The sequence below is a fragment of the Canis lupus genome, chromosome 7, assembly GCF_011100685.1.
Source record: "Canis lupus familiaris isolate Mischka breed German Shepherd chromosome 7, alternate assembly UU_Cfam_GSD_1.0, whole genome shotgun sequence".
Lineage (NCBI taxonomy): Eukaryota > Metazoa > Chordata > Mammalia > Carnivora > Canidae > Canis > Canis lupus.
In genome coordinates this window covers 8,846,737-8,872,138 of record NC_049228.1, presented here as the reverse complement: position 1 = coordinate 8,872,138, position 25,402 = coordinate 8,846,737, and the positions used below count along the sequence as shown (strand labels likewise).

The 25,402-nt window shown below is 42.7% G+C and overlaps 1 protein-coding gene across 8 annotated transcripts in view; it reads right to left on the bottom strand.

Moving 5' to 3' along the window:
- The window catches only part of HHAT (hedgehog acyltransferase), a 340,331-nt gene that overhangs the window by 266,975 nt on the left and 47,954 nt on the right, over nucleotides 1–25,402 (bottom strand). For 6 of the 8 annotated variants that reach the window (XR_005361890.1, XR_005361891.1, XM_038542058.1 and 3 more), the window contains exons 4-6: nucleotides 22,958–23,071; nucleotides 8,462–8,656; nucleotides 6,004–6,219 (exon numbers count right to left, since the gene is read on the bottom strand). Coding sequence is in view for 6 of the 8 variants with exons in the window: in XM_038542058.1 (XP_038397986.1) it covers nucleotides 6,004–6,219; nucleotides 8,462–8,656; nucleotides 22,958–23,071 (525 nt within the window). In the remaining 2 variants the exon portion in view is untranslated. The remainder of the gene's footprint in view (nucleotides 1–6,003; nucleotides 6,220–8,461; nucleotides 8,657–22,957; nucleotides 23,072–25,402) is intronic. The other 2 variants (XM_038542061.1, XM_038542063.1) reach the window with 1 other exon arrangement.

Below are 25,402 nucleotides of genomic sequence, written 5' to 3'. Positions count from 1 at the left end.
GGCTTTGTGCAACCACAGCTGGACTATATGACCCAATGCACATCCCTTTCCAGGCATAAAGTGAGGGTGGCTTTCATCCGCATGCATACCTGAAGTGTGTGTGCTCTGCAAGACCAGACAACGACTACAGCAATGGATCTGTAGGCCAATGGACGGACAAAGCCTCAATGCAGAGATGACTACCTGCCCAATCATTCACATCTGCTACTGAATTGGGAAGAAAAGGAAATACCCCAAATGTCCAACAGTGGGAGGTTGGTCAAATGCATGAGCGCACCTCAATATTATGTGGACATGAAAACTACTTTTTTCAACGTGCATTAAATAATTAAAGACTAGAAAAACACACACCAAAATGGTAACGGTGATTGTACCCCTTTTGGTCAGATTTTTAGACTGCTTTTAACAGTTGTTTATTTTTATAATCAAAGGGGAAAATAATGGAACTTCACAATATCGTGAAGACTTTAGTCTTCTCTGTCTATGAGGCAAGGTCCTCTATTTCTTCACCCTTCTAAAAAAATATCTAGCTTCAGGACACCCCCCGCCCCCCTGGGCAGCCTAGCATCTTCTACACGTAAGATGCTCATTGTCCTACACTGGACCCATCTTTACTTCTCCTCAACTTCCCACCTCACCTGTTGATTTTCTTAACAACAAGGAGCTGAGTTCCTCTTCGTTCATTCTTTCCCAGTTCTCTAAAGCAAATTCATTTGGACCTCACTGCCATCAGCAAATGAGGAAACGATTCTGAACATAGTGTCCATTGGTCTGCGGAGGCCAGAAGGCAATCAGCTAAGCTAAGACTCAAAGAGGCAACTAAACCATTCCAGACCACAGGCGGCCCTTTCTTGGTGCCACACTCTTGGAGGGAAGCAAGCCCCTGGCTGAATGTGATAACGGCCTCAAAAGCAGTGTAGACAGAACACAATCTTCACACGACAAAATGTCCCCTGTTTCTAAATAAGCAACTGTGCACATGGCCTGTAGGACCCTGAGCATAAGCCCATCCCAGGCTCAGGTCTCCTGAAGACCAAATCTGTACCTGAGGCCTCAGAGCATCACTGGGGCGTGCAGCCCCAAGCCAGGGAATAGAGAAGCAGCTGGATGGGAAGAGAGTGACATGAGGCAATCAGGAAAACATGCCTACCCAATCACCTCTTAGCTCCAGGCAATTGCCATTCAGAGGCCTGCCTTAGCTTCCCCAAACAATGTGCAGTCTAAAATGACACAAATATCTATAATTAAGGAGAAACATGAGGTACATTTTGTGGTTGATTGGCTTCCCAATAATGGCTCACCTACTCTCCCCAGGGCAAAACCTCTCTACCCGGTTTAATAAGGTATAATTATGTGTCACCACTGGACCAGAAGGGCTGAACTTTCCGCTGCAATGCCTACCTTTTGATGTTGGATGCCTCCTCATTCAGAGTAACAGAATTGTCTATTCCTTAATCATACAAATGAATACAGGAGAAGGAAAACAATCCAGTTTTTTACTCTATTTGCTTGTACTTAAAAAAGTTTTTTCATCTTTCGTTAGTGTCATATGATTACAGTCCATTTATACCTTCAATCTAGTTGATTCCCTTTTATTTAAAAAATTCAGCATTTGTCCCTTGTCAATCCAGCAGGAATAAAAGATATGCCATACACAGCTCACCTAATGAGCTCTCTTGTCTGCATGCAAGCATTTCATTTGAGATATCTCAAACCTCGGGGAGTGCCAACCTTAAGACCATTGGAAACTGCCATCAATGGGAATTTTTAGTTAAGACTCCACTAAAAAATACACATTAACTCATCTGCAAAGTGCATTTTAAAACACATTATATTTTAAAACCTCATTTCATGCAAATTGCATAAAAAGGAATATTGAAGCCTTTCAAAGATAGTCTGATGATTAAAGATGACAGTTCTAAAAGATGAAAGGTTCTTTTCCTTCACACACTAATAATACATATATTTAAGAGCACCAAACAAAAGCCTTCCCTGGAGCCAGCGTTTGACTCTGCCAACTCTGCTCCAACCTCTACGCCTGGGTCAAGGGCATTGTAGCCAGGAGTCTTATGCTTTGTGACAGATAAACTTCTCTCCAGTCCATGGTCTCAGATCATACCCGACTCCCAGCAGAGTGTTCCGTAATCAGCCCTCACCTCCCTCTCCCCAGGCATCCAGACCAAGGCCAATGGTACTCAGTGGTCTCTGCCACAACAGCAAGCACTGCCACTGCTCTATCCAGCCTGAGCCTCCAGATCCAGATATCCACCAGGCCACACTGCAGCCTCTAACTCCTGTGGGGCTGGCTGCCCAGCTGGCAGCAAGGCTCACATCTGGATTCCTTCCACCCCCAATCTGCATTCAATTAGCCTCTCTTTGCCTCTGTGTTACCATCTGTAAAGTGGTGGTAACAATCGTATCTCTCTTCTCCAGTGGCTGTGAGGATGAAGGAGTTAGCACATGCCACAGCTGGCTCGGAGCAAGCGCTCAGTTGGTGTTCTTTATTACAGTCTGTATTATTCCAGCTGGTCTCTAGAGCCAGAGCCCACCCCAAACGCTGAGTGACACATGTGGGACATTGTCTGCCTGCCCAGCTCTTACCAGCCCTAGCCATTTAAGTCTGGGCCCACCAAGGGGTAAGCTGTGAAACTGGCCCCTCTACATGGAGGACAAGGAGGGAATGAAGAGGTAAAGCACTCCAGATTGGTAGGTGGCAGATGAAATAAACAGAGGAACTTAAACACAAGACTAGTCTCGAGTTGCTGCAAGATCTCCACACCCGCCTACCAAATCTTAAAAGTTTAGATAGAGGCCTTAACCCAGTTCAGTCACATATTCGAGTCCAAGGGTCTCAATGACACCTTACTCTTTCAAGGCTGTGTGTCCTTGGAATAGCTCCTAGTGGGGAATGGCAGGTGGGATGTACATTCTAAGGATGGGGCAAGGTGTGAGGAGCCTCTGATTGTCTGGGTTCAGCTTATGGGTCAACCAGCAGTCATATCCTCTCCATGACCTCCTCCAATAACCTCTCCCAAAACTGCCACATGCTTTTGGCTACCAACGACAATAATAGTAATCATTAACACTTCAGGATGTTCACATGTCAAGCCATGTTACCTATACAAAATCCTTTAATCCTTATAATAATCCTATGAGGGAGGTACTATTATTCTTCCCGTTTCACCAGTAAGGTAGGTAATTCACTAAATACTCTCAAAAGCTAAAGCGAAGTAGGAATTCAAACCCTGTTAACAATAGGGCTGGGCTCCCGGGCCTTTGCTCGTAGCCACCATGCAAGCTAACCATTTGAGCACTGGCTCTGTAAGGAAAAGCCCCCTGGTCCTACCACATTCAGACTCACCATCCTTCCCCACGCCAGCCTCTACTGCACAATTCAACCTGCTTGGGCTCCAAGCTAAGTGAATGAACAAGCCTTGTGGGTAAGTGCCTCTGCTTATTAAACCTGTCCCCAGCTGCCCCGTCCTCTAGCATCACCCCTCCTCGCTCAGTATCTGAGCTCCACAGACCATGGGAGAAAAATAAACGGGGCACATGTTCCTGAAACTCCAAATGCCATCTGAGATGGCCTCCAAGTTCAGGCACTATGGCCTTTTACCAGGCAAACGTTTACCTGCTCAGGATGGGTGTGCAAATTGCACATGGCTGACTTCACAGAGGACACCTCCTCTATGCTTCCCTCATCCTGTGTATGCGATGTACACATTTAAAAAAAAAAAAAAAAGCTGCATGGGGTGAAAGATACATTCCCCCCACGGTGTGCCTAATGCTGTCTTTTATCAACCAGAGTTCCCCCTTCTGGTTGGTTTCCACGGTGGGGCTCTGCTGCCCCCTGGCGGCAGAGCCTCGTTCTCTGGCTCTCGTTGACCCCATCACCGTAGAACCATGAATTTCACTACTGCCATTTCATGTTACCTTTACATTCATTCACTCACATCCTCCTTCAGAGCAAACGTCGCTTACAAGTTCTTCCAGTTGGCTTTCTTCCTCCCCCAGCAGCCTCTTCCTTCTTGGCCTCCCAGAAGGAACTCTTTCACTACTGGCTTAGCTTCCTACCTAACTGCTTCCTTTTTAAGACCCATTTTTCTCAAAGGGGGTCAGTGCCCCCATAAGACCTTCTGTAATGTGGAAGCCTCGTGGCTGTTTTTACTTGCCCTGCAGCTTACTAAACATTTGCCTTCTCTAGACCAACTTTCCTATGACTCTTCCCAGACAAAGAAAGGTCTCGGTTTACCTTCCCAGTTCCCTGTTTTAGCACGTGCTTCCATTTTGAAAGGATTGAAAAAGAGAGGGAGTAAGACAGAGATGCAGCCAGTCTCCACACCTGACTGCCTACAGGAAGAAACCTGTAGGGCCTGACCTACACTTGGACACCCCCAGCCCCCAGCTCTGCTGAGGAACCCAGGACAATGGTTCTCCACCTCTAGCAGGCTGCAGGATCACCTGGAAGGCCTAATAAATCATATTGCTGGACCCCACCACTGGAGTGTCTGAATCAGATCTGAGGTGGGGCCCAATAATTTGCATTTCTTTTAAGATTTATTTATTTATTCATGAGAGACACACAGAGAGAGAGGGAGAGGCAAAGACATAGGCAGAGGGAGAAGCAGGCCCCATGCAGGGAGCCACCCAGGCATCCCAAGAATTTGCATTTCTAACAAGTTCCCAGATAGTCCTGTTGCTGGTGGTACAAAGACCTCACTTTGAGAACCACTAAATTAGATCAGTTGCCATCACTAACCACCTGTCTTTACACAATAATTTTAAATACAATTCTCAGACACAAACTTCAAATTACTTCATGACAGAAGAATGACCTTTGTAACTCAAACTGAGGTATGAGAAACCATATATGTTTAGCATATATCTGCCGAGAATATCAATCTCACTTGAAGATCTATGGAGGAAAAAAATTAAATAAATTTTATTGGCAATTTTAAAACTACATTATTATTATAATGCAGAAATATACTTTTAAGTATAATGTATAATTCACAGGATCTTTAAGATAGAATACGGGATTTCTAAGAAACCTGCTACTTTTCCAGGGGGCGCCGTACACATTGCCCTTAGGAAATAATGCAACACGGCTGCGGGCCCTGCACTTTGAACTCATTTCCAGGCGTGTGTATGCATATGTGTGTATGTGCTTGTGTGTGTTGTGCACAGGCGTGTGTTGTGTTCTGTGTGTACATATGCTGTGTTGTGTGTGCATGTATGTGTGTGCATATGTGTCATCCCCATCTCCATCAAGATTGTTTTGTTCTGGTGGTAGGAGGTAGGACTACCTGTAGAGAAACATAGGTTTTAGGCATTATCAATTTACTGAACCTTGACTGACCTCATAAACACGTTCCATGAGGCCAGCTGTGGAATGAGAACAAAAATTCGAAGTAGGAGGGAAAATGAGGTGGGAATGACAAAGGTAGCTTTACAGGAACTTCAGACAAGGCTGTAGGGAAGCTGGGTCCTGGGCAGAAACTCTTTTGGACCCCAAAACACATTATTACGTTCAAACTCCCTCCAACTCCACTCTGCTGTCTCATCTAGGTCACCCTGAACAATTCCCAGGTGATGACAGAGGTATTTCATAAGCAGTGATATCACAAAGTCATATTTGCCAACCAACAGCCTTAGACAGTTTCCCTTTCTACTTTTCCAAGTAATACCATCAGAATCCAATTTTTTCTTTCCCTGGGACTTCTTGCTGCGCCCAGCTACTAATCTTAGTTGCCAGAGCCCATCGAGGAGTCAGGGTGTGGGGTTCCTCGAGCCAACATGTGCAAGAGACAAGTTGACCTTTATTTCAAATATTTATTTTCCCTTAAGTACTTCATTTATTACGTAGGAAGTCACAACAATAATATGTTTTAAATCTGAGGGTGCCCCTGAATGAAGAGCCTTGGGAGTCTCATGGATGGCCATGACCAGTAAGGATGGAGCCTTAATCCACAGAATACCAATCCAGTCCCCAATGGGCTCTACCTTTGCGATGAACTCCGGGAAGCTGAGGATAGGCCCGTTGTGGAAGACGGGGTAATAGAAGACATAGGCCACCAGCCAGGGAAAGGAGTAGAAGCTGTGCCCGTTCGGCATCTGCTGCCAGCAGAACTCAAGGCTGAAGCTGGTGTAGTACAGGCAACGCACGGTCAACGTGAACTGCAGTAGGTAGTACTCATTTTCTGTCTGGTACCACCCTCTCTGCAAAGTGACAAGAAGAGAACAACTCTTGGGTGTCAAGGAAGGACACCACCCAGTCCCCTGGGAAGGACTTCATTTCCATGGGTAGAGCAGCTACCGTAAAGGGAGTTGAGAACCATGGAGCAGCAGGTAAATCTCACCGGTAATAGAAACAAGCAGTGGGCAGAAGAGTGGCTCTACCACCACCCATCAACTTCACATTAGGCCTGATGTGCTGTAATGAAAAGTTTTCCAAGATACGCATCTATCAGATTCATCCCGACGTGGAGATTAACTACAGCCAGTGGGTACTTTGACAGTTCCCCCAACAATCCAGAAAGCAAAGAGAGGCTTATAAATATCACATGGGATTCCTGCCTTCAAACGTATTTCTCCTTTTGCTTTTCTGTTATTAATTTGGCTCCACATGTTGTGGAGGAGGATTTGCCAAATAAGCTTTAGAAACAGTCAAGAAAAATAGTCCCTGCCCTCGATGTGTCTAAATCCTCGTACAGGAGATAGGTAATGTGAGTATATGATTACAATGCAAGCTGAAATAAGAAATAACAAGCATATATGAAAATATGTATGTGGTAAGACCTTAACAGTGCTAGGAGACGTAAAATTATGGATCATTTTATTCTTCAACATTTTCCATAACCCATATGTACTGCTTTTTTTTTTAAGACTTTATTATTTATTTATTCATGAGAGACACAAAGAGAGGCAGAGAAGAGGGAGAAGCAGGCTCCACGCAGGGAGCCCGACGTGGGACTTGATCCCAGGTCTCCAGGATCAGGCCCTGGGCTGAAGGTGGCACCAAACCGCCGAGCCACCAGGGCTGCCCCTGCTTTTTTAATGAGAAGAACAATTAATGGGAATAAAAGATAGAAAACTGGGACAAAGGAAGGAACAGTGAATGTGATCTGTGGGGGTGCTTTAACAGCTTTCCACAGAAAAACTAAGCAGTGAAGAGTTTCTGTTCCATGCCCAGGACTTCAACAGCCACCAAGAAAGACCAAGAGAACTACTCATGCAAAAGCATGAAAACCCAAAGCAACTAGTTTCTGGTCATTTGTTCCCCTTGGGCAGTATTTTTCAAATCTCTAGTCTGCATAATAAATGGAATGTTTATTCCCTACCAACATCCATAACTGATGCTAACTATTCCCAAACAAATGATAATTACAATTGGAGTCTGTTTTTTACATTTGCCAGGTCCCCAAAAAGTTAGCTATGGATTCCTTTTTATTTTTAGTGCACATCTATTTTTAAGCACATGTACTTAGATGATCACCTAGTTCATCACTGTGGGAAGCGTCTTTTGTCAAGATGAAGCTATTACCCTACTTTCTCTCTTAAGTCCAGATTTGGACATATGTGCTTCAAGTGTTAGCCCCAGTCTGTCGGTGAGAGTGAAGAAAAATTAAGAATAGTGTAACAGAAAAAAATTATTGAATTTTCAAAAGGCTACAATTTTTACAAAATCACTTAATAGATATCATCTTATTAGAGCCTCAGAACGACTCCATGAGGAAGACAGAGCACCTATTGATTTCATTTTCAAAATGATGAAATTGAGATTCAGGTTGAATGACTGCCTCCAGTTTCAAAAGTAGGAAAGACAGTTACCAGAAGAGCCAAGGAATCAGCTCACCCTCTGGTTCATCTTTCCCATCATGTTCTTTGCCCCAACTTTGCTGATCCAGGGCGCACTGAGTGCTGTCACTTGTATCAATGAATGAGGGAATGAACAAGTGCATAAAAATAAAGACACCCCAGAAGTTTCAGTTCCATGACGACTAAAGAAAGAATATCAAAACTTCCTAAGATTTTCTGGGCAAGGAAAACACCTGCCTTATCTGTCTCAAGGGCTATCATGTGCCTCGGATGAGATAAGGAATGTGAGTTTTTCCTATAAATTGTAGAGCACTCTACAGATGATTTTTTATTAAATGCACAGAAGACCATTGCTTTTTTTTCCCATTGTTCCTTACCCACTGCTGCTGCGACATCTGGCACCATCCATGCCTACCAAACCGGGAAAAGAGGTACAGGGTCAACCCTGGGCAACCAGAGGGCTAAGGCATACATAGTCAGATACAAAAGACGAGTGCAGAACGCAACACACCAGGATCCACATGCATCAACCCCACTTGGCCACTGGAGGGACCCCCACCACGGTTCTTCAACTGACTCTTGGCTGAAAATGAAGGCGTCTGCCCAATGGAAGCACTGCTAAGGGTAAAGCGGCTACACTTACCTTAACTTCCTCCACATCTTGCAGCCTCAGTGTGGAGAGCAGGAAGAGAGAACAGAGCCATGTGAGGGCCAGTGACCGGAGCTGGGCTACACAGAAGGAGATGAGGGTGTGGAGAAAAATAATGGCTGTGCCGTGGGCCCCCAGCACACACCAGGAGGCCCACATTCCATAAGCCCCCAGGATCCAGGGTCTGTGCTGCAGACAGGGAGGAATCCAGGGAGAGAGAAAAAGAGGGAGGGGGCAGGGAAGAAAAGAGAAAGGAGTGAGCTACTGGGTATTGCTATTAAACATTCTATAGAGAAGAGCATAATGCTTAGCGATCCATTAACCAGACTATTCTCACCGCCCTGGGGATTTAGTGCAACACAGGATTCAGAAGGACCTTCCACACGATCCCCAGAATATCGGCTGCCTACCCCAGAACTCCCCCAGATCCCCCCAGAAGCAAGGAGCCACTCTCCAGCCTTCTGCCAAAGCCACCCACCACTGGATCCCCTCCAACAAGATATTTAGCCGACTTCTCAAAGACTCTATGGAAGCCAAAAAACAGCTGGAAAAACTACCAATCTGAAATACTAGCCCCTACATACACTATCCTGCAGAAGTGAAGGTGAAAGCATTAGTGTCTCTTCGAGACAAGTGGGACATTCAAAACACAAACAGCTTTCAAAGTCTAAACCAGAGATTTAAATGAAAATATCACTCTACATTTTTACTAGCATATTGTTTACAGTCAAATTTATGTCGCAGAAAAAGTATCTTATGTGCTTTATAGAGTATTGAGGCCTTTGCATAGTCAATCTGATTGACATGTTCATCCCCATTTTAGAAGAATCAGAATATTTTTCTATCCAATTAAGTTTTATAGCTATTTGACATTGAATAACTAACTAAACATGTCTTTGCTTTTATGATCTATACTTGGTCATATCTGGCTGGTAAATCCTTACTTAAAAACCACAATAATGTTTGACATTATTTGAGAGGCAACATATTACGGTCGTTTAATCACTCAAGCTTTAAAGTCCAACTGCCTAAAATAAATCCCGTTGTCCCCATTAACTAGCCATGTGACTCCAGGCAAGGTACTTAATCTCTCCCTACCTCAGTTTTCTCATATGTGAAATTAGGATAATGGTATCTATTTCATGAGCTTGCTGTGAGGATTGTTAATGCAAGTGAAATGTTTACACATGTTTACACAAATGTTTACAGAACGGTGTCTGTGTACATAGTAAGGGCAATACAAATACTAGTTATTATTCCTATAGGGAATACGATGGGTCCTTTTTGGTGTGTACTTTAAAATATGGTTTCCAGAAATAGACTGAGTTTAAAGTGGGGGATACTTGAATTTAGGTCTTGTGAAAACAATTCTTTTTTTTTTTTAAGTTTTCAGTAGCTTTTCTTTTGTATATTTTTTATTGGAATTCGATTTGCCAACATATAGTATAACACCCACTGCTCATCCCATCAAGTGCCCCCCTCAGTACCTGTCACCCAGTCACCCCATCCCCACCCACCCACCTCCCCTTCCACTACCCCTTGTTCGTTTCCCAGAGTTAGGAGTTTCTCATGTTTTGTCTCCCTCTCTGATTTTTCCCACTCATTTTTTCTCCTTTCCCCTTTATTCCCTTTCACTATTTTTTATATTCCCCGTATGAGTGAAACTATATAATGTTTGTCCTTCTCCGATTGACTTACTTCACTCAGCATACTACTCTCCAGTTCCATCCATGTCGAAGCAAATGGTGGGTATTCATTGTGAAAACAAGAATTCTTTAAGGCAAAGACCGATGTGGACCATAGACTATAAATCCTAGCTTTAGATGCTAACTCTTCCAAAATATTGTCTAAGCACAATTCTTTCCCAAACCTACACTCCAAGAGAGAACATTTTAACTGAGCAACTAAGTCAGGCACTTTTAAGTCCCTAGAAGAATCAGAGAAATCTGCAATTCAGTTTTACTGTTTTTCCATCCTATTGCCCGCAGAAAACAGTCACATAAATTTGCTTCAAATTTTCCCCCAAACACTCACCTCTGGGTAGAGTCCAATGATAAGAAACAAGGTTGCCAAAGACCATTTTAAGAACTGGTTTTAACAAAGAAAAATAAAGGTTTTCCAACATGATCTACAGCTTTTACCACCAAGAATCCTTTTCCAGGCACACATGGCTACATACATAGACACAACTACATTTTTATTAAGTGTTATTTGATCCATATGGAAGAAGGCTGTTTGTTCGGCTTCTACTTGGGAATTTAACCACAGACTAAGGGGCTCTGATTTGGAAAAAGCCAAACCAGATTCTCTGACGAATGAATTTAACCAAACTCACCAAAGCTACCGTCCAGGCACACAACTCTGCCCCCAATTTTCATCCCCTACGGTCTTCCTCCTGCCAAACAAGACAGGCAGGCGACATGCAGTGCTGTTCTGAGACAGCACAGAAAAGGCTCTCACGATACCTTCATGTTCTCCACTATCTCTCATATCACCTACTCATCTCCCCGGTGGGGAGAGGCAGCTCTACCATACACGTCCACGGCAGACAGGTGATGTAAAGGAAAAGGTGCAAAATATGCAAAAAATAATCACTGGTTTAGAAATAAAAAAGAACTATTATATAAATTAGAACTCCACTAAACTCCTGACAGCATGGTCAGCCATCGACGCCTTACTCTCTAACTGGCATCAGAGGATAGTCCCCACTATCGATACAGCCCTTAGGACACCCCTCCTCCAAGCACTGTCCATCTGCACACCTGTCTGGACCTGACGGAATCAGTATGGTGAGGGACTGGAAACGGAAGAGCAACACTGCCCACCAGCAAGCAGTGTCGTGGATGGTCTGCTCCGAGGAGGAGGAGGAGGAAGAGGAAGAGGAGGGCTCTACCCAAGTGTTGCAAAGATCATTTTCATATGTAAAGGCCTCATGCAACCCTGTTCCATCTACTTCTACTGCAAAAGTGCTTATATATTTTTCAAACTTTTGTCTACCTAAGTGAAAATGCTTAAGAATCCGATATTAAGCTTCTGACATCAAATATGTCAGGAACTATTTAACTTTTCAAAAATAAAAAAAAAAAAATGTGTTATGGGGCACCTGGGCAGCTCAGTCGGCTGAGCGTCTGACTCTTGGTTTCGGCTCGGGTCGTGATCTCACAGTTGTATGATCAAGCCCCGGGTCAGGCTCTGTGTCGCCACGAAATCTGCTTCAGATTCTCTCTCCCTCTCCTTCCACTCCCACACGCACTCTCCCTCTCAATCAGTAAAATCTTTTTAAAAGTAAAATGTGTTAGATCTTATTCTAAAACAATACTTCTGATTGCTCGCTAAAAGGACTAAGACTTTATCTCCAAGTTCTCAGGGCAATCTGGACAGATACACAGGTTTTTTTTTTTAAAGATTTATTTAAACTGTTTATTTATGATAGACAGAGAGAGAGGCAGAGACACAGGCGGAGGGAGAAGCAGGCTCCATGCCGGGAGCCCGACGTGGGACTTGATCTCGGGACTCCAGGATCGCGCCCTGGGCCAAAGGCAGGCGCCAAACCACTGAGCCACCCGGGGATCCCCAGATACACAGTTTTGATCACACACATGATCCAGGTCAAGCTCCAGTTTTAAAGATTCATTTAAATGAAGTAATGTTCCTGACTGGGAATTATTAGTCCCTTGAAAAGAAGGCATAGAGAATTCTGTTGATCAAGTGTACAAATAAAACATGAGCTTAATTTAGTGATGGGCTGTGATGTTTAATCTAAAATTTTGAATTCTAATTTTATAAATGTTTTTGAGATTTTTGAGATAGTTGTAGACTCAGGGCAATTATAAGAAATAACATATAGAGCAATCCCATGCACACTCTACCCAGTTTTTTCCCAATTGTAACAGTTCACAAAACTGTAATACACCACAACCAGGATACTGGCATTGCTACAATCTACCAAATTTATCCAGGTTTCCCCAGTTTTGCTTATATTTCTGTGTGTGTGTTTAGTTTTCTACAACTTTATCACATGTAGAGGTTCAGTATCCACCACAGTAAAGACAGCCAACAGCTCCATCACCATAAGGATCTCTTGCCTTTTCTAACTACCTCCTTCCTACCCACTTTATCCCACATCCTTAACTCCTGGAAACCACTGATATTTTACCCATTTCTAAAATTTTATTTTGAAAATTGTATGTAAGCTTTGGAATTGGCTCTTTTCACTCAGCATAATTCCCTGGAGATTCATCCAACTTGCTGAGGATATTGAAAGTTGTTCCTTTTCACTGCTACATAGTATTCCATGACCTGGACGTACCACTGTTTAGCATTCAGCTGTTGAAGGGCATCTGAGTTTCCAGTTTTTTGTTATTATGAACAAAACTGATAGGAACATATGTGTATGGTTTTTGTGTAAAAAATAAGTTTTTATTTCACCAGGATAAATGTGCAAGGGTATATTTGCTAGATTAGCATGGTAGTTGCACATTTAGTTCTCGAAGAATCTGCCAAATAGCATTCCCACCAGCAAGGTATGAGTGATCCAGTTTATCCCCATCCTTGACAGCATTTGGTGCTATCACTGTTTCATCTGAGGCAACCTGGTCAGTGTGGGGTAATATCTCTTGGTGGCTTTAATTTGCATTCACAAAGCCCTTGTAAATGGTAAGATTGTCAGGGCTGACCTGATGGTTCAGTCTGTTAAACATCTGACTCTTGGTTTTGGCTCAGGTCATGATCTTAGGGTTGTGAGATCAAGCCCCCATGGTGGGCTCTAGGCAGTGCAGTCTGCTTCTCACTCTCTCCCTCCCTCTGCCCCTCCCCACATGTCTATGCGCTAAGATAAATAAATAAATCTTTTAAAGAATAATAAAAATAAGGATCAAAGTGTGAGCAACCCAAAGCTTGAGAACAAGACAAGCCAGATAAACTTAGCTAAGGCACAGGACTGTCCTGACCCACTTCACTCGCCTTATTCCAGGCTCTTCAGTTTCTAGTAGAAGATGAAAAGGCAGATGAGGGAAGAGAATAAATTTTTAGAAGTCTAACAAACAAGGACGCCTGGGTGGCTCAGCAGTTGAGCATCTGCCTTTGGCTCAGGGCATGATCCTGTGGTCCCGGGATCAAGTCCCACATCGGGCTCTCTGCATGGAGCCTGCTTCTCCCTCTGCCTACAATCTCTGCCTCTGTGTGTGTGTGTATTTCTCTCATGAATAAATAAGTAAAATCTTTTTAAAAATTAAAAAATAAATTAAAATCTAACAAACAGTAAGAAAGAAACTAGATTTTGCAGCGGTTGAGATAAAGCCAAAGTGGGGATGCAGCAGCCTTCTGAATGTGACACAGTGCTTCCCGCCCAGGCTGCAGGAGGACGGCCACCTGCCCCCTGCTTGCTGTGTTTATGCTGAACTGACCTTCTGCTCAATAGGCCCCCTCCACAGGCTAACACCCTGTCTTGCTCACGTTATAATGTAAGCCCAGAACCTATCACGGTACCCAGCTTATAGCAAGTGTCCCGTGAACACTGGATAAACGAACAAATGTTAGAATAGTGAAGTGGGTAGATATGTGTGATGGGTATGCTTCCCCAAGTCTCTGGACTTTACAAGAAGTTTACATTACACCAAAATTTAGGGCTTTTTAGTCCACTGACGTGAAAACCTGCTGTCTCCCAAAGGTCTCAACCCGCTCACCTACTTATAAACGAAGGCTGCTTTGCTGATGCAGATGGAACGAAGTCCTTTTACATCTCACTGCCTACTGCCTGCTTTCCACTCACAGGGGTCTCTTACAACCCTATTGTGTTGGGGAAAATCTCAACACTCTTACCACTGACAGGGACGGGACATCTGTAATAGAACCTGCTGCCTCTCACCCCAGGGAGGGGCTCGGGGACACTAACCAATTGAACTGGTGTGTTTCCAAGGCTGAAACCAGCACCCCAGAGGAAGAACTGTGGACTCGCCCTCCTTCCCTTCTCAGCCTCTTCACTGGGAGTCAGGAGCCAGCCACAGGAACAGCTGCTGGCAATGCGCCTCTCACTCCATCCTCCTCTCCCACTTCAGCTTGCTCTGTGCCGGGGGCTCCACGCGGTAAGAGGATGTGCCTGCGTGGCTCCCTCAGAGCTAACGTCCGGGGGGGGAAGGGGGAGAGGGTAAAAGCCTCGGTGAGGACTCCTGTTGGCAACGATACCAGACTTTGCTGTCTACGAATTTTTTTGTACGTCTGCCCAGAAACCACTCAGTGGGGGCACTGTTTGAGAAATAAATAAAAAGCCAATCAATAATCCTTAGACATGGCATAATTGATTACGTACCATATAATCAATTGCAGCTGCTACTGAAAAAAAATATATTTACGTACATCTCCCCAAACAAAGAGGGAAAAATCAAAACCATCCAGTATCCAAACGACCACATTCTAGCCTGCTTTTCCTGGGAGCGAAGGCCAGCAAGGCCCACACAAAGCAAATTTCATCCCTCCTTAAATATGCATTGATGGAGGTGGAGAAGTCTGGTTAGCACATGAGATTCCTATTAGGTGTGTGGTTTCAATAAGACGCTGGCAGGGAACGCTGCTCACCACAGCCTTCCAGAGGTTAGTTTACTCACTTCAGCCAACACCACGGGACCACACTTCTCAGGCCTGTGGCGGATGAGCTCAGCTGCTCAGGGCCCAATGCTAATCATGTGGGCTCTGCTCCTCGGAGGTAGGCTCAAAACTGCTCTGTGGTCAGCAACAGCAGCCGCCCTCAGCCCCCACACCAGGCCAGCCTTCTCAAAAGGTTCACACAGGGGTATTTTTAGTTCCAAGGGCAAAGAACACAATGTCTCAGGTGGTGGCAAGGCCACAGGGGTGTTCAAGAAAGGAGGCAACTGTCTGACCCACCCAACACACAATCCAATCATAACAAACCCACAGCCAAAGCTCAGAGCCCTTACTCAGCCTCCCCTCCCAGGGCACCGGCCTCTGATGCAGTCTCGCCAGAACCCAGAGAGAGAGCCCTACCCAGAGAAAAGGGGTTTAACCTTGGCCAAGGAGCCCAGTGGAAAGTTTTATTATTTATCATGGTGAGAGGAGAAGGGAAGGGAAGAGAAAAAAAGAATAGAAAAAGAAAAAGAAAAGCAATCACACTTCTGAACATAACCTGCCTCTCTCTGGGAGGAGGCAGTACCAGCAAAGGAAAAGACGAGATTAGGTAATAGATGGCGATGGGAAGGATCCTTCAGGACTGAAGGGTTGGAACAGCAAGAATAGCTAAGGTGCTAACACACTATCCCTGCAGGTCCTGTCTGTCCACAGCTCCTGACACCTCTGAGAATGGGGAAATAGACAACTGCAGCCCAAATCGTCCACCTTCAGTAAGTCCCAAAAACATCCACCATCTGGAACACTTAGTCCAGGTGGTGAAAGCACAAAGCTAATGGGGCCAAAGTTGTGGTTCATACTTACATATCAGGGCCAAACAGACTCAGACAAAGAAAGCACTATGCCCCGGCCACAAGCAGAACCCTGCCCACCAGCTGTCACACAAATCGGGCCTGTGGTTGGGATGAGGGGATGGGAAAGACACACACACAGAGGTGACTCAGTGCAAACTCTGCAAAGAACACCCTCTCTTGACTTTGCAGAAGATGTGCTTTGCAGATATAAAGTCCACCTGTCCACCCATGCCTGGTAATGAGATGCAGGAAGTCCAAGCAGCAAATACTTTTACATCCTTCAAACCACAGCTCAAAAGCACCTCCTCAGAAGCTTTCCCTGACACTCCAAGGTAGATGCGGCCCACTCTGCCTCCCAGGCATCCAACCCACCACTGCGTCAGGTCCAGAATCAAGATCAGTATTTGGTTTCCTCTGTATTCTCACCCAACTTCCTGAGGGGAAGGGATGTGTCTCTCAATCCTTCCCCTTCTCCCCCCTACAATCCAACACAAGCTTGAAAGAGGGTCAGAGAAAGACATGCATGGGAGGAGTGTAGGTGTGGTTGAACAGACAGCCTCTGCCCTCAGGGATTTTTAGAATCTCAAGACAGTTGCCTCCTTTCTTGAACACGGTAGAGGTAACTGCTCCCAGAAGCACACACAGACCACAATCCCAGCACACTGCAAATGCCAGCAGACCACAGCAGCAACCACATTTGGCTTTCATCTTATACAAACATAACCTTGAAAAACATCAGACCCTCACTACTACCCCGAGAAGCAAGCAGTACCGTCCCTACTGCACAAATCACGAACAGGCTCAGAGGTATTAACTAACATGCTTAAGACTGCATAGTTTGAAAGCAGCAAAGCTGGGATTCACCCAATAGCTCTTAAGCACTCTGAATGCTGCCGAAGATAAAAAGAGCATTAATTCAAAGTACCAAGCAAATTAAATGGAGGAACATCTACATCCTAAACTAAATAGATATCTGATGCTGGTACATGCAAAATAGGAGCTGAAAATAGAGGAAGTTTGGAAAGGAGGAGGAGCATCCCAGTCAAGAGCAGAGCATCACTTGACGGGATGAGCACTGGTTGTTATTCTGTATGTTGGTAAATTGAACTCCAATAAAAAATAAATTTATTTAAAAAAATGAGCAGAGCATCCGGAAAGTTAATCTACATCTGGCATTATCCAAGGGTCCAGATCTCTTAGGCAGTTGGGGCGGGCGGGGAGGGGGGGGGGGGCGGACAGGAGGCTGGTTCTTGGAGACAGGAAAATCTCACTCTTTATGCACAAAACACAGGCAAGCTTATATATATAGACAGTATACCTGTGGCATTCAAATTTCATGGTAAGGAAGTCACAACTAGGAAAAATCATATCTAAAAAGGTTCAGGGAAGTAGGGTGACAATGGAGGGGAAAAAGATAGAGAAATACTGATCTACAGATCAGGAAGCAAATAAGAACTAGCAGGAGAGGCAAAGGAGACCAGTCAGACGTGCCCATGTCAGTCCCAATGCACGTGAAAGAGTCACAGGGAGGACAGAAGATGAAAAACTCAGTGCATATGGGGCACCTTCAGCTTTTCTTCTGCCCCATGTCATTCTACCACATGTTCAGTTACAAATATATCAAAAATCAAACACAGAAAAAGGAACATTTAGAAAGTTTGTAAAGTACAGAGAACAGCAAAATAGCACCCCATATACCCGCCACCAGCTTAATACAGGCAAGCCTCTATCAGGGCTTTAGAGGGTTCTGGGCATAGGTCAATTAGACCTCAATTAAAATGAATAATAAACATGGGAAAAAAATGGGTAGGCCAGCGTCTTCCCCAATTCTATACACTGCCCATCCCAACCAGACATAACTACTCTCCAGATTTTTAATATTTAATATTTCACCTTTGTAAGCATGCATGTGAATGTATCATTTAGTTTTGCACAATTCTGAGATATATTTATATATAGGACTATATCTGATGGATTCCTCTGCAACTTGCCTTATTAGCTCAATGTCATGATCCAAAAAATCATCCAAGTTGACAATTATAGCTATTATTCATTCCTTTCCATGGAATAAATTCAGTATAATTCATCCATTTCCCTACAATGGACCCTTGGATTGCTTCTGGTTCTCCATTATTTTAAGTATCACTGCAATGAGTGTCCTGACTCGTCCCCTGATTGGCAAAAAAGAGTTTCTCCAGGGAATATGTCAGAATTAGTACTGGTAGCTGTGGGCTATGCACCTCTTTGAGGTAATATATTACAAAGAAGCTGTACCAATACATATTCGCAACCTCTCTGTATGAGTTCGGGTAGACGTTACTTGATACAATCAGGATTTTTGTTTTGACTTTGCTACACTGGAAAGTATGAAGTGGTATCTTAGAGTTTTAAGATGCATTTGCTTGATTACTAATAAAATTGAAAATCTATTCTAAGTTTATTGGTCATTTGCTTTTCCTCTTCTGCAAATTCCTTTCCATATCTTGCAACACTTTTTTGCTTAGATGATTTGTCTTTTTCTTAGGAAATTTCTTTACATATTCCAAATACAAATTCTCTGTCAGCTTGCAAACAACCTATTAGTGACTTGCTTCTTCACTTTCTTCTTGTGTCTTTAGATACACTCAAAGATGTACACTAATGTACACTGATGATTACACATGATTATACATTGGTAAGTTTAACTACATTAAAATAAGACCTTATCCATTTTTTTTCCTGTACAACTAGTACTTTTTGTGTCTTGTTTAAGAAATCTTTCTCGATCCTAACATTAGCAGATATTCTACATCACACTTTTCAACATATTTTTTATTTAAGTTCAATTTGCCAACATATAGTATAACACCCAGCGCTCGTCCCATCAAGCGCCCTCCTCAGTACCCATCACCCAGTCACCCCATCTCCCCATCCTACATCACTTTCTAAAAATGATAAATTATCTCATATTGTAAGTTCTTAATCTACTTTGAAAAGGATAAATGTTCATTTATTTTTAACATAGCTAAACAATTGCGTCAGCACTGTTTACTGAACAGTTAGTTCATCTTTTCACACAGATCTGAAATGCTAGTTCTGTCAGCAAACAAGTTCCCATCTATGGACAGGTGTTCTCTAAACTTTATTCTGTTTTACTGGTCTATTTGTCTATATCAGCGCCAAAACAACAATGCCCTAATCATCGTATCTTTCTAAGTCATTATATCTGATGGGCATAGCCTCTGATTTTGGCAACAATTTTATACTAGCTTCATAAAATGTGTGTTCCCTCTTTTTATCTTTTCTGAAAAATCCTGGGAAAGATTTAAGTCATTTGTGTCTTAGATGTTTAGCAGAATTGGTAAATTACTAGTGTTTTCTTTACAAATAGATTTTTGACTATTGATTTCCATTTCATTTCACAGTTATAGTACAACTTGGTCTTTCTATTTCTTCATGAGTCAGTTTTGGTAAGTAGTATTTTCTAGAAATGAGCTTGCTTTGCCAAAGTTTTCAAGGTTTTTGTGTAAAGTAGTGCAAAATTTCCTCTTACTATATTTTTTCATCAGCTTTTCCATACCTAATATTGGTTATTTGTGCACTTTCTTTTCCTTGACCAATCTTGCCATTATTAATTTCTGCTCTTATTTTTATTATTTTCTTCCATCCTTTCTTCTATTCTCTCCCAACTTCTTAAATTGTATGCTTAGCTCATTATTATTTTTCTTTCTTCTTTTTTAATATGAGTATGTAAGATTATAGCTCCCAATCAAGTACCATTCTAGCCACACCATACAAGATTTGATATGTAAGAGCTTTTTCATTTATTTCTATTGTCTAATTTCTAGTATGATCTCTTTTTTGATCTACAAATTATTTAAAAGTATGTTCTCTTTAATGTCTAAGTGAATTAGAGTTTTCAGGTCATCTTGTGTTATTGGTTTCCAAACTTAATTGCACTGGGATTAAAAACACTTTAAAAATACTTTGAAATTTATGGTCCATATGTGGTTAATTTAAGATTTTATCTATTTGAGACAGAGAGAGAGGGAGAAATAACATAAGCAGGGGGAGAGGGGCAGATGGAGGGGAAGAGCAAGGAGCAGACTTCCCACTAAGCAGAGAGCCTGATGCAGAACATGATCCCAGAACCCTAAGGGTCATGACCTGAGCCAAAGGCAGATGCTTAACCAACTGAGCCACCCAGGTGCCCCTATATGTGGTTAATTTTTAGAAATATTCTGTGTTCTTTAAAAGAATATGAATTCTCTAATTGTTATGCAACAGTTGACATGTATTTCTTATATCAAGCTTATTAATTATATTGTTTTTTCTACATATCAATTAGTCATGAAATTATGTTCAAATCTCTCCCCATAATCATAAATTTATCCATATTTGTGGTACTGATCAACTTTTGCCTTATAGATCTTATAGCAAACAAACTTAGAATTCTAACACCCTCCTAATGAAATTAACTATCATTAAACAATAACCCTCTTCATCATTAATGCTCTTTGCCAGCTACTGATAAAACTGCACCCATACTTGGGTGGGCAGTGGAGAAGAGAGTCTTAAATTTGCTTGAAACATCTTTTCCCATCCTTTTACTGTCACTCTTTCCATGTCTCTTCATTTTAAGTAGTTCTTGCTAAGAAACACATCTCACAACTCTGTTTTTGTTTATTTTCCTTTATTTCTGTTTTTTTTCTTTTATCTAGTCTAACAGTGTTCTTCTGGGGGGTATGACTAGGGATTAGGCCCATTTATAGTGATTGTGATTGATATATTTGCATTTACCTGCCATTTCTTTTGTGCTTTCTCTTTGTCCTATCTTTTCCATGTTTCACCCTTCCTTTTTAATGATATTTCGGGGGTTTTTTTAATTTATTTTTTATTTATGAGAGACACAGAGATTGAGAGGCAGAGACACAGGCAGAGAGAGAAGCAGGCTCCATGCAGGGAGCCCGACGCGGGACTCAATCCTGGGACCCCAGGATCAGGCCCTGGGCTGAAGGCGGCACTAAACCGCTGAGCCACCCAGGCTGCCCCTTTAATGACATTTCTAACAGATGAATCTCACCATTTTTTAAGGGGGTTAAAAAAAAAAAAAAAAAAAAAGAATAGTATTGTCTCACCACCTCCTACTTCACAGACAATGATGAATTAAAATTCAGTGGTGAGGAGCACCTGGGTGGTTCAGTCGGTTAAGCGACTGCCTTCTACTCAAGTCATGATCTTAGGGTCCTGAAGCCCCACATCAGGCTTCCCTGCTCAGCACAGAGTCCGCTTCTCCCTTTCCCTCTCCCTCTGCCACTCCTCCCTGGTGTCTCTCTCTCAAATAAATAAAATCTTTAATAAAATCTTTACACTCATATATAAATAAAATTCAGTGATGAAAAGCTTTCCTAAAGTTATAAAGCTAATCAGTGAGAAAGCCTAGGACCTAATACACCATCTAGTACTCTTCTGCTACACTGCAGTTGACCCTTACCTATGGCAGTAGTATTAAGATCGGACACATTTCACAGATCCTCAACATATTTCACTTTCCAGTCACAGAAGTAAAAGTGACAGGTATTAAGCCATTCAGTTTAAAGATGGGAAAACTGAGACCTAGGGGCAGAGTAAGTCATTTACGTAAGGGCAGAGAAACTTTGGTTAAACACAAAAATGTTAAATTTCTAGAAAACTTGAACTCTTAAAAAATATATCAAACAGAAATTTGCAGAAGAAAAGAAACCCATTAATGAGGGCTTGGGTACCTACAAAATCCCTACTAGCTTTGGGATACCCCAAACATGTATTATTATTGGGTCTACTCAGAAAGTCCTACAAAATGTTTTAATATACAAAAGATCTGACAGCCTGTAATGATTTTAGTTTTTGCCATTTTGGAAGATAGAAACAACTTTAGTACAAAAAGTAATCAATACCGTATTTAAAACAAAGAAAGTTAATGTGCCATTGGGATATCCTATCTTCCAGAATGAGAAAAGTGAGCTTAAAAAGTACCAATTTTCAAAAAAACAGCTAATAAATAGCCCAAGTCCGGTGCACATCTCTAACCGCCTGGTACCCTCTTTTCTCAGTCTCACATTCCGGTCTCTCTCACTCAGAGGCTCGCTGCTTCTGCTTCTTCACATCCTGGGGCCTCTAAGAATCAAACATCTTTTGTACACTGACTTCAAAGTCAGTTTTGGGTTATATCATCTTTACTACATAGATTTCCAAGCACGGACTCATTTTCTTTTTTTCACATTAGGAATCTATGGAGTCAAGTAGCATATATCAGAGGACACTGGATAAAGGTTGGCCCCTCTGCTACAGAAAGATCCTCTTGGTAGTATCTCAGATCCCTTGGTAGGTAATCGATCAAGTCCAGAGGCTCTCAATCCTCCTGCATGCAAAAGCACTTCTCATACATCCCCTTTGAAGTAGCCCTCGTTCTCCACTCCTGGCCAGAGCAAGAATAAAAAATACTACTGGAATTCTGATCCATAACAGCTACCATGGCATAAATTACTTGACATTAAAATTATTACCATTTAATGATACCATTCACTCTACTTTCTTCAACTCCTATGAGAAATCACAGGTCCTCGACAAGCACTTTTTTTAGGTAAGATCATTTGATTAGGTATAATCTTAACACCATTTGAAGTTAGTTTTATCTAAAACTTTCATATTCAATGACTTTAAGATTTTATTTATTTATTCATGAGAGACAGAGAGAGAGAGGCAGAGACACAGGGAGAGAGAGAAGCAGGATCCCCAACAGGAGCCCGATATGGAACCCAATCCCAAGACCTCAGGATCACAACCTAAGCCAAAGGCAGACGCTCAACCGCTGAGCCACCCAGGCAACCCATATTCAATGATTTTAAAAATAACTTGGAGGAAGCAAGTGCAGGATAAGAATGCATGAAACCTTTATCATAAATGTCTTATTGGTCATCAGCAAGTCTTTCTTATCTTTTCCAGGCTTCTGAGGCTAATATCCACATCTTCTGATTCCCAGTTCAGGATTCTTTCCTCTCAAAAGAGACTTAAAAGGAAACAAGGCACATAATCATACCTTTCTTGCAAGCACATTGGCCATCTGAGACACAACCATGTGGCCAAACAGAAACCGCACCAGCCGCTGTTTTCCCCATTCCATCCAGAAGCTCCATTCGAAGTCATTTGGGTCCTAAAGAGCCCAAAAGAGGAGTTAATCAGAGGGATTTTTATACATCTTAGGCAGAACAAACACTCCAGTCAATAAAACAACTAGAAAGAAGGCCAATGTGAGTCCAGACTCCATAAAATGGCATTTATACACTTTCAGCCCAAATGCCACCACGGTCCCACCCATCTATGTTCTTCCCTCCAGCTTGTCTGGTCTCATTGCTATTCTCCAAATAAGTGTCTTGTCAAAGCTGATCCCCCAGGACCCTCCATGGAACAGAACCCATTATTATCCCCCATTCTATAAAAGATGAAATAGAGGCTTAAAGAATTCAATTCTTGTACCCAGTGTCACACAGATAGCACAAGCAATGAATTGAGGTTGTCTCAGGTTAGCCACTCAAACAAGAGAAATGCAAATTGGATGCTAATAAAATTGCTTAAGGTCAATCATGTTAATTCTTGCTGCCATTTCAAGAAGGAGGATAATTTGATAGAGAAATTAACCAATTCCCCATAGGATTAGGATGAAAGAATGAAAGATATACTTCCCTTCCCTTCAGGAAGCTCTGTGTCCATTAGCACCCCATGTCTGGACCTATACCAGGCACAGTGTCTCTGTAGCTCCTTGGCAGGGGCAGGTGAAAACTTCTGGCAAGACTGGATGAACAGCTGGGAACTAACACCCAAAAGCCTTGGTTTGGCCTCAGGAGCCCAAACCAAGTTGAGTATGGAGGGAACAAACAGTGATTGGCTACTCTAAAATGGGCAATGCAGGGTTGGCCGATGAGCATCTCAGCACCACCATGATTAAGTGGGGATGTGAGATCCTCAGGATTTCCTAGCCACATTGCATGGGTGGGGAAGGAATCCTCTAGTGACTACTGATACTAAACAAATCACCAGTCTCTGCCAACAGATCTTTAATGGGATTTAGAGGGAAATAGGATTTTTTTTTAAATATCTGAGGATTGAGGGGCAATTTCATACCATTACTCATATTATAAAACTCTTCTTCCATAAAGTAAAATACAGATAGAATTTATCTTGATTCATATCAGACTATGAATACAGAGGTAGGAAACCTAGCAGCCAAGGCTGCAAACTGGTTTTGGTTTAGATCCCAGATCTACCCATGTACTGGTTATGACTTGAGCGAGATGCTTTACCTTTCCATTCTATCTGCTCATAGATAACATTACCGAGCATCTAGGGGTTTGGGTTTGTGAGGCATTTAGTTGGTTTTAAAAATTGATTTATTGGACAGACACAGAGAGAGAAAGAGAGAGTGCGTGGGGGTGAGGGAGCAGGAGAGAGAATCTCAAGCTTGTTCCATGAGATCATAACCTGAGCCAAAGTTGAGAGTTGAATGCTTAACTGCTTAATTGACTGAGTCGCCCAGGCACCCCAGGGTTTGTAAAGTTTAAATGAAAACATTTATACCAAAAGCTTATTTTTTTAAATATTTTATGTATTTATTCATGAGAGACACAGAGAGAGAGGCAGGCAGAGACACAGGCAGAGGGAGAAGCAGGCTCCACGCCGGGAGCCTGATGTGGGACTCGATCCCGGGACCGTGGGATCACGCCCTGAGCCGAAGGCAGATGCTCAACCGCTGAGCCACCCAGGCATCCCACATTTATACCAAAAGTTTAAAAAAGCACCTGGCATGCTGCACTCACTACAAATTATCACTCGCCGCTAACTGCTAGTCTCAGTACTTCCTATCCTTTGTTAACCAGCCAGATTGGGTCATGCTTTACATTGTAGTACTTGTTAAAACTTTGGTTCCATTTTCCAAATAAATATGGTATTGTACATTATCAAATAACACATGTTCTCCACATTCAAGATTCCAATACACACACAATCTGCTCATAGAGCCCTCATCCCCATAAAAATCATGGATCTGATCCAGTTCCTTCTATTCAAAAATGATGACATCAGAGCCCAGGACATGCCCACGCCACATAGCCAGGCAGCAGCAAAGTGGAGAACTCAAACCTTTAACCTGGCTCTTGACCCTGGTCCAAAGCTTGTTTCTCCATCTCAAAAATTTCAAACTAGTGGAGAATAAATTAACTGAATAAAGGCAAACAAGGGGGCACCCGGGTGGCTCAGTCAGTTAAGCATCTGACTTCAGCTCAGGTCATGATCCCAAAGTCCTGGAATTGAACTCTACATCAGGCTCCCTGCTCAGCAGAGAGCCTGCTTCTCCCCCTCTCCCCACTCATGGTCTCTCTTGCTATCTCTCTAATAAGTAAATAACAAATAAATAAAACCGTAAAAAAAAAAAAAAAAAAAAAAAAAAGGGCAAACACGCTCAGAGGTCTTGTGATGATGTCAATGCTAA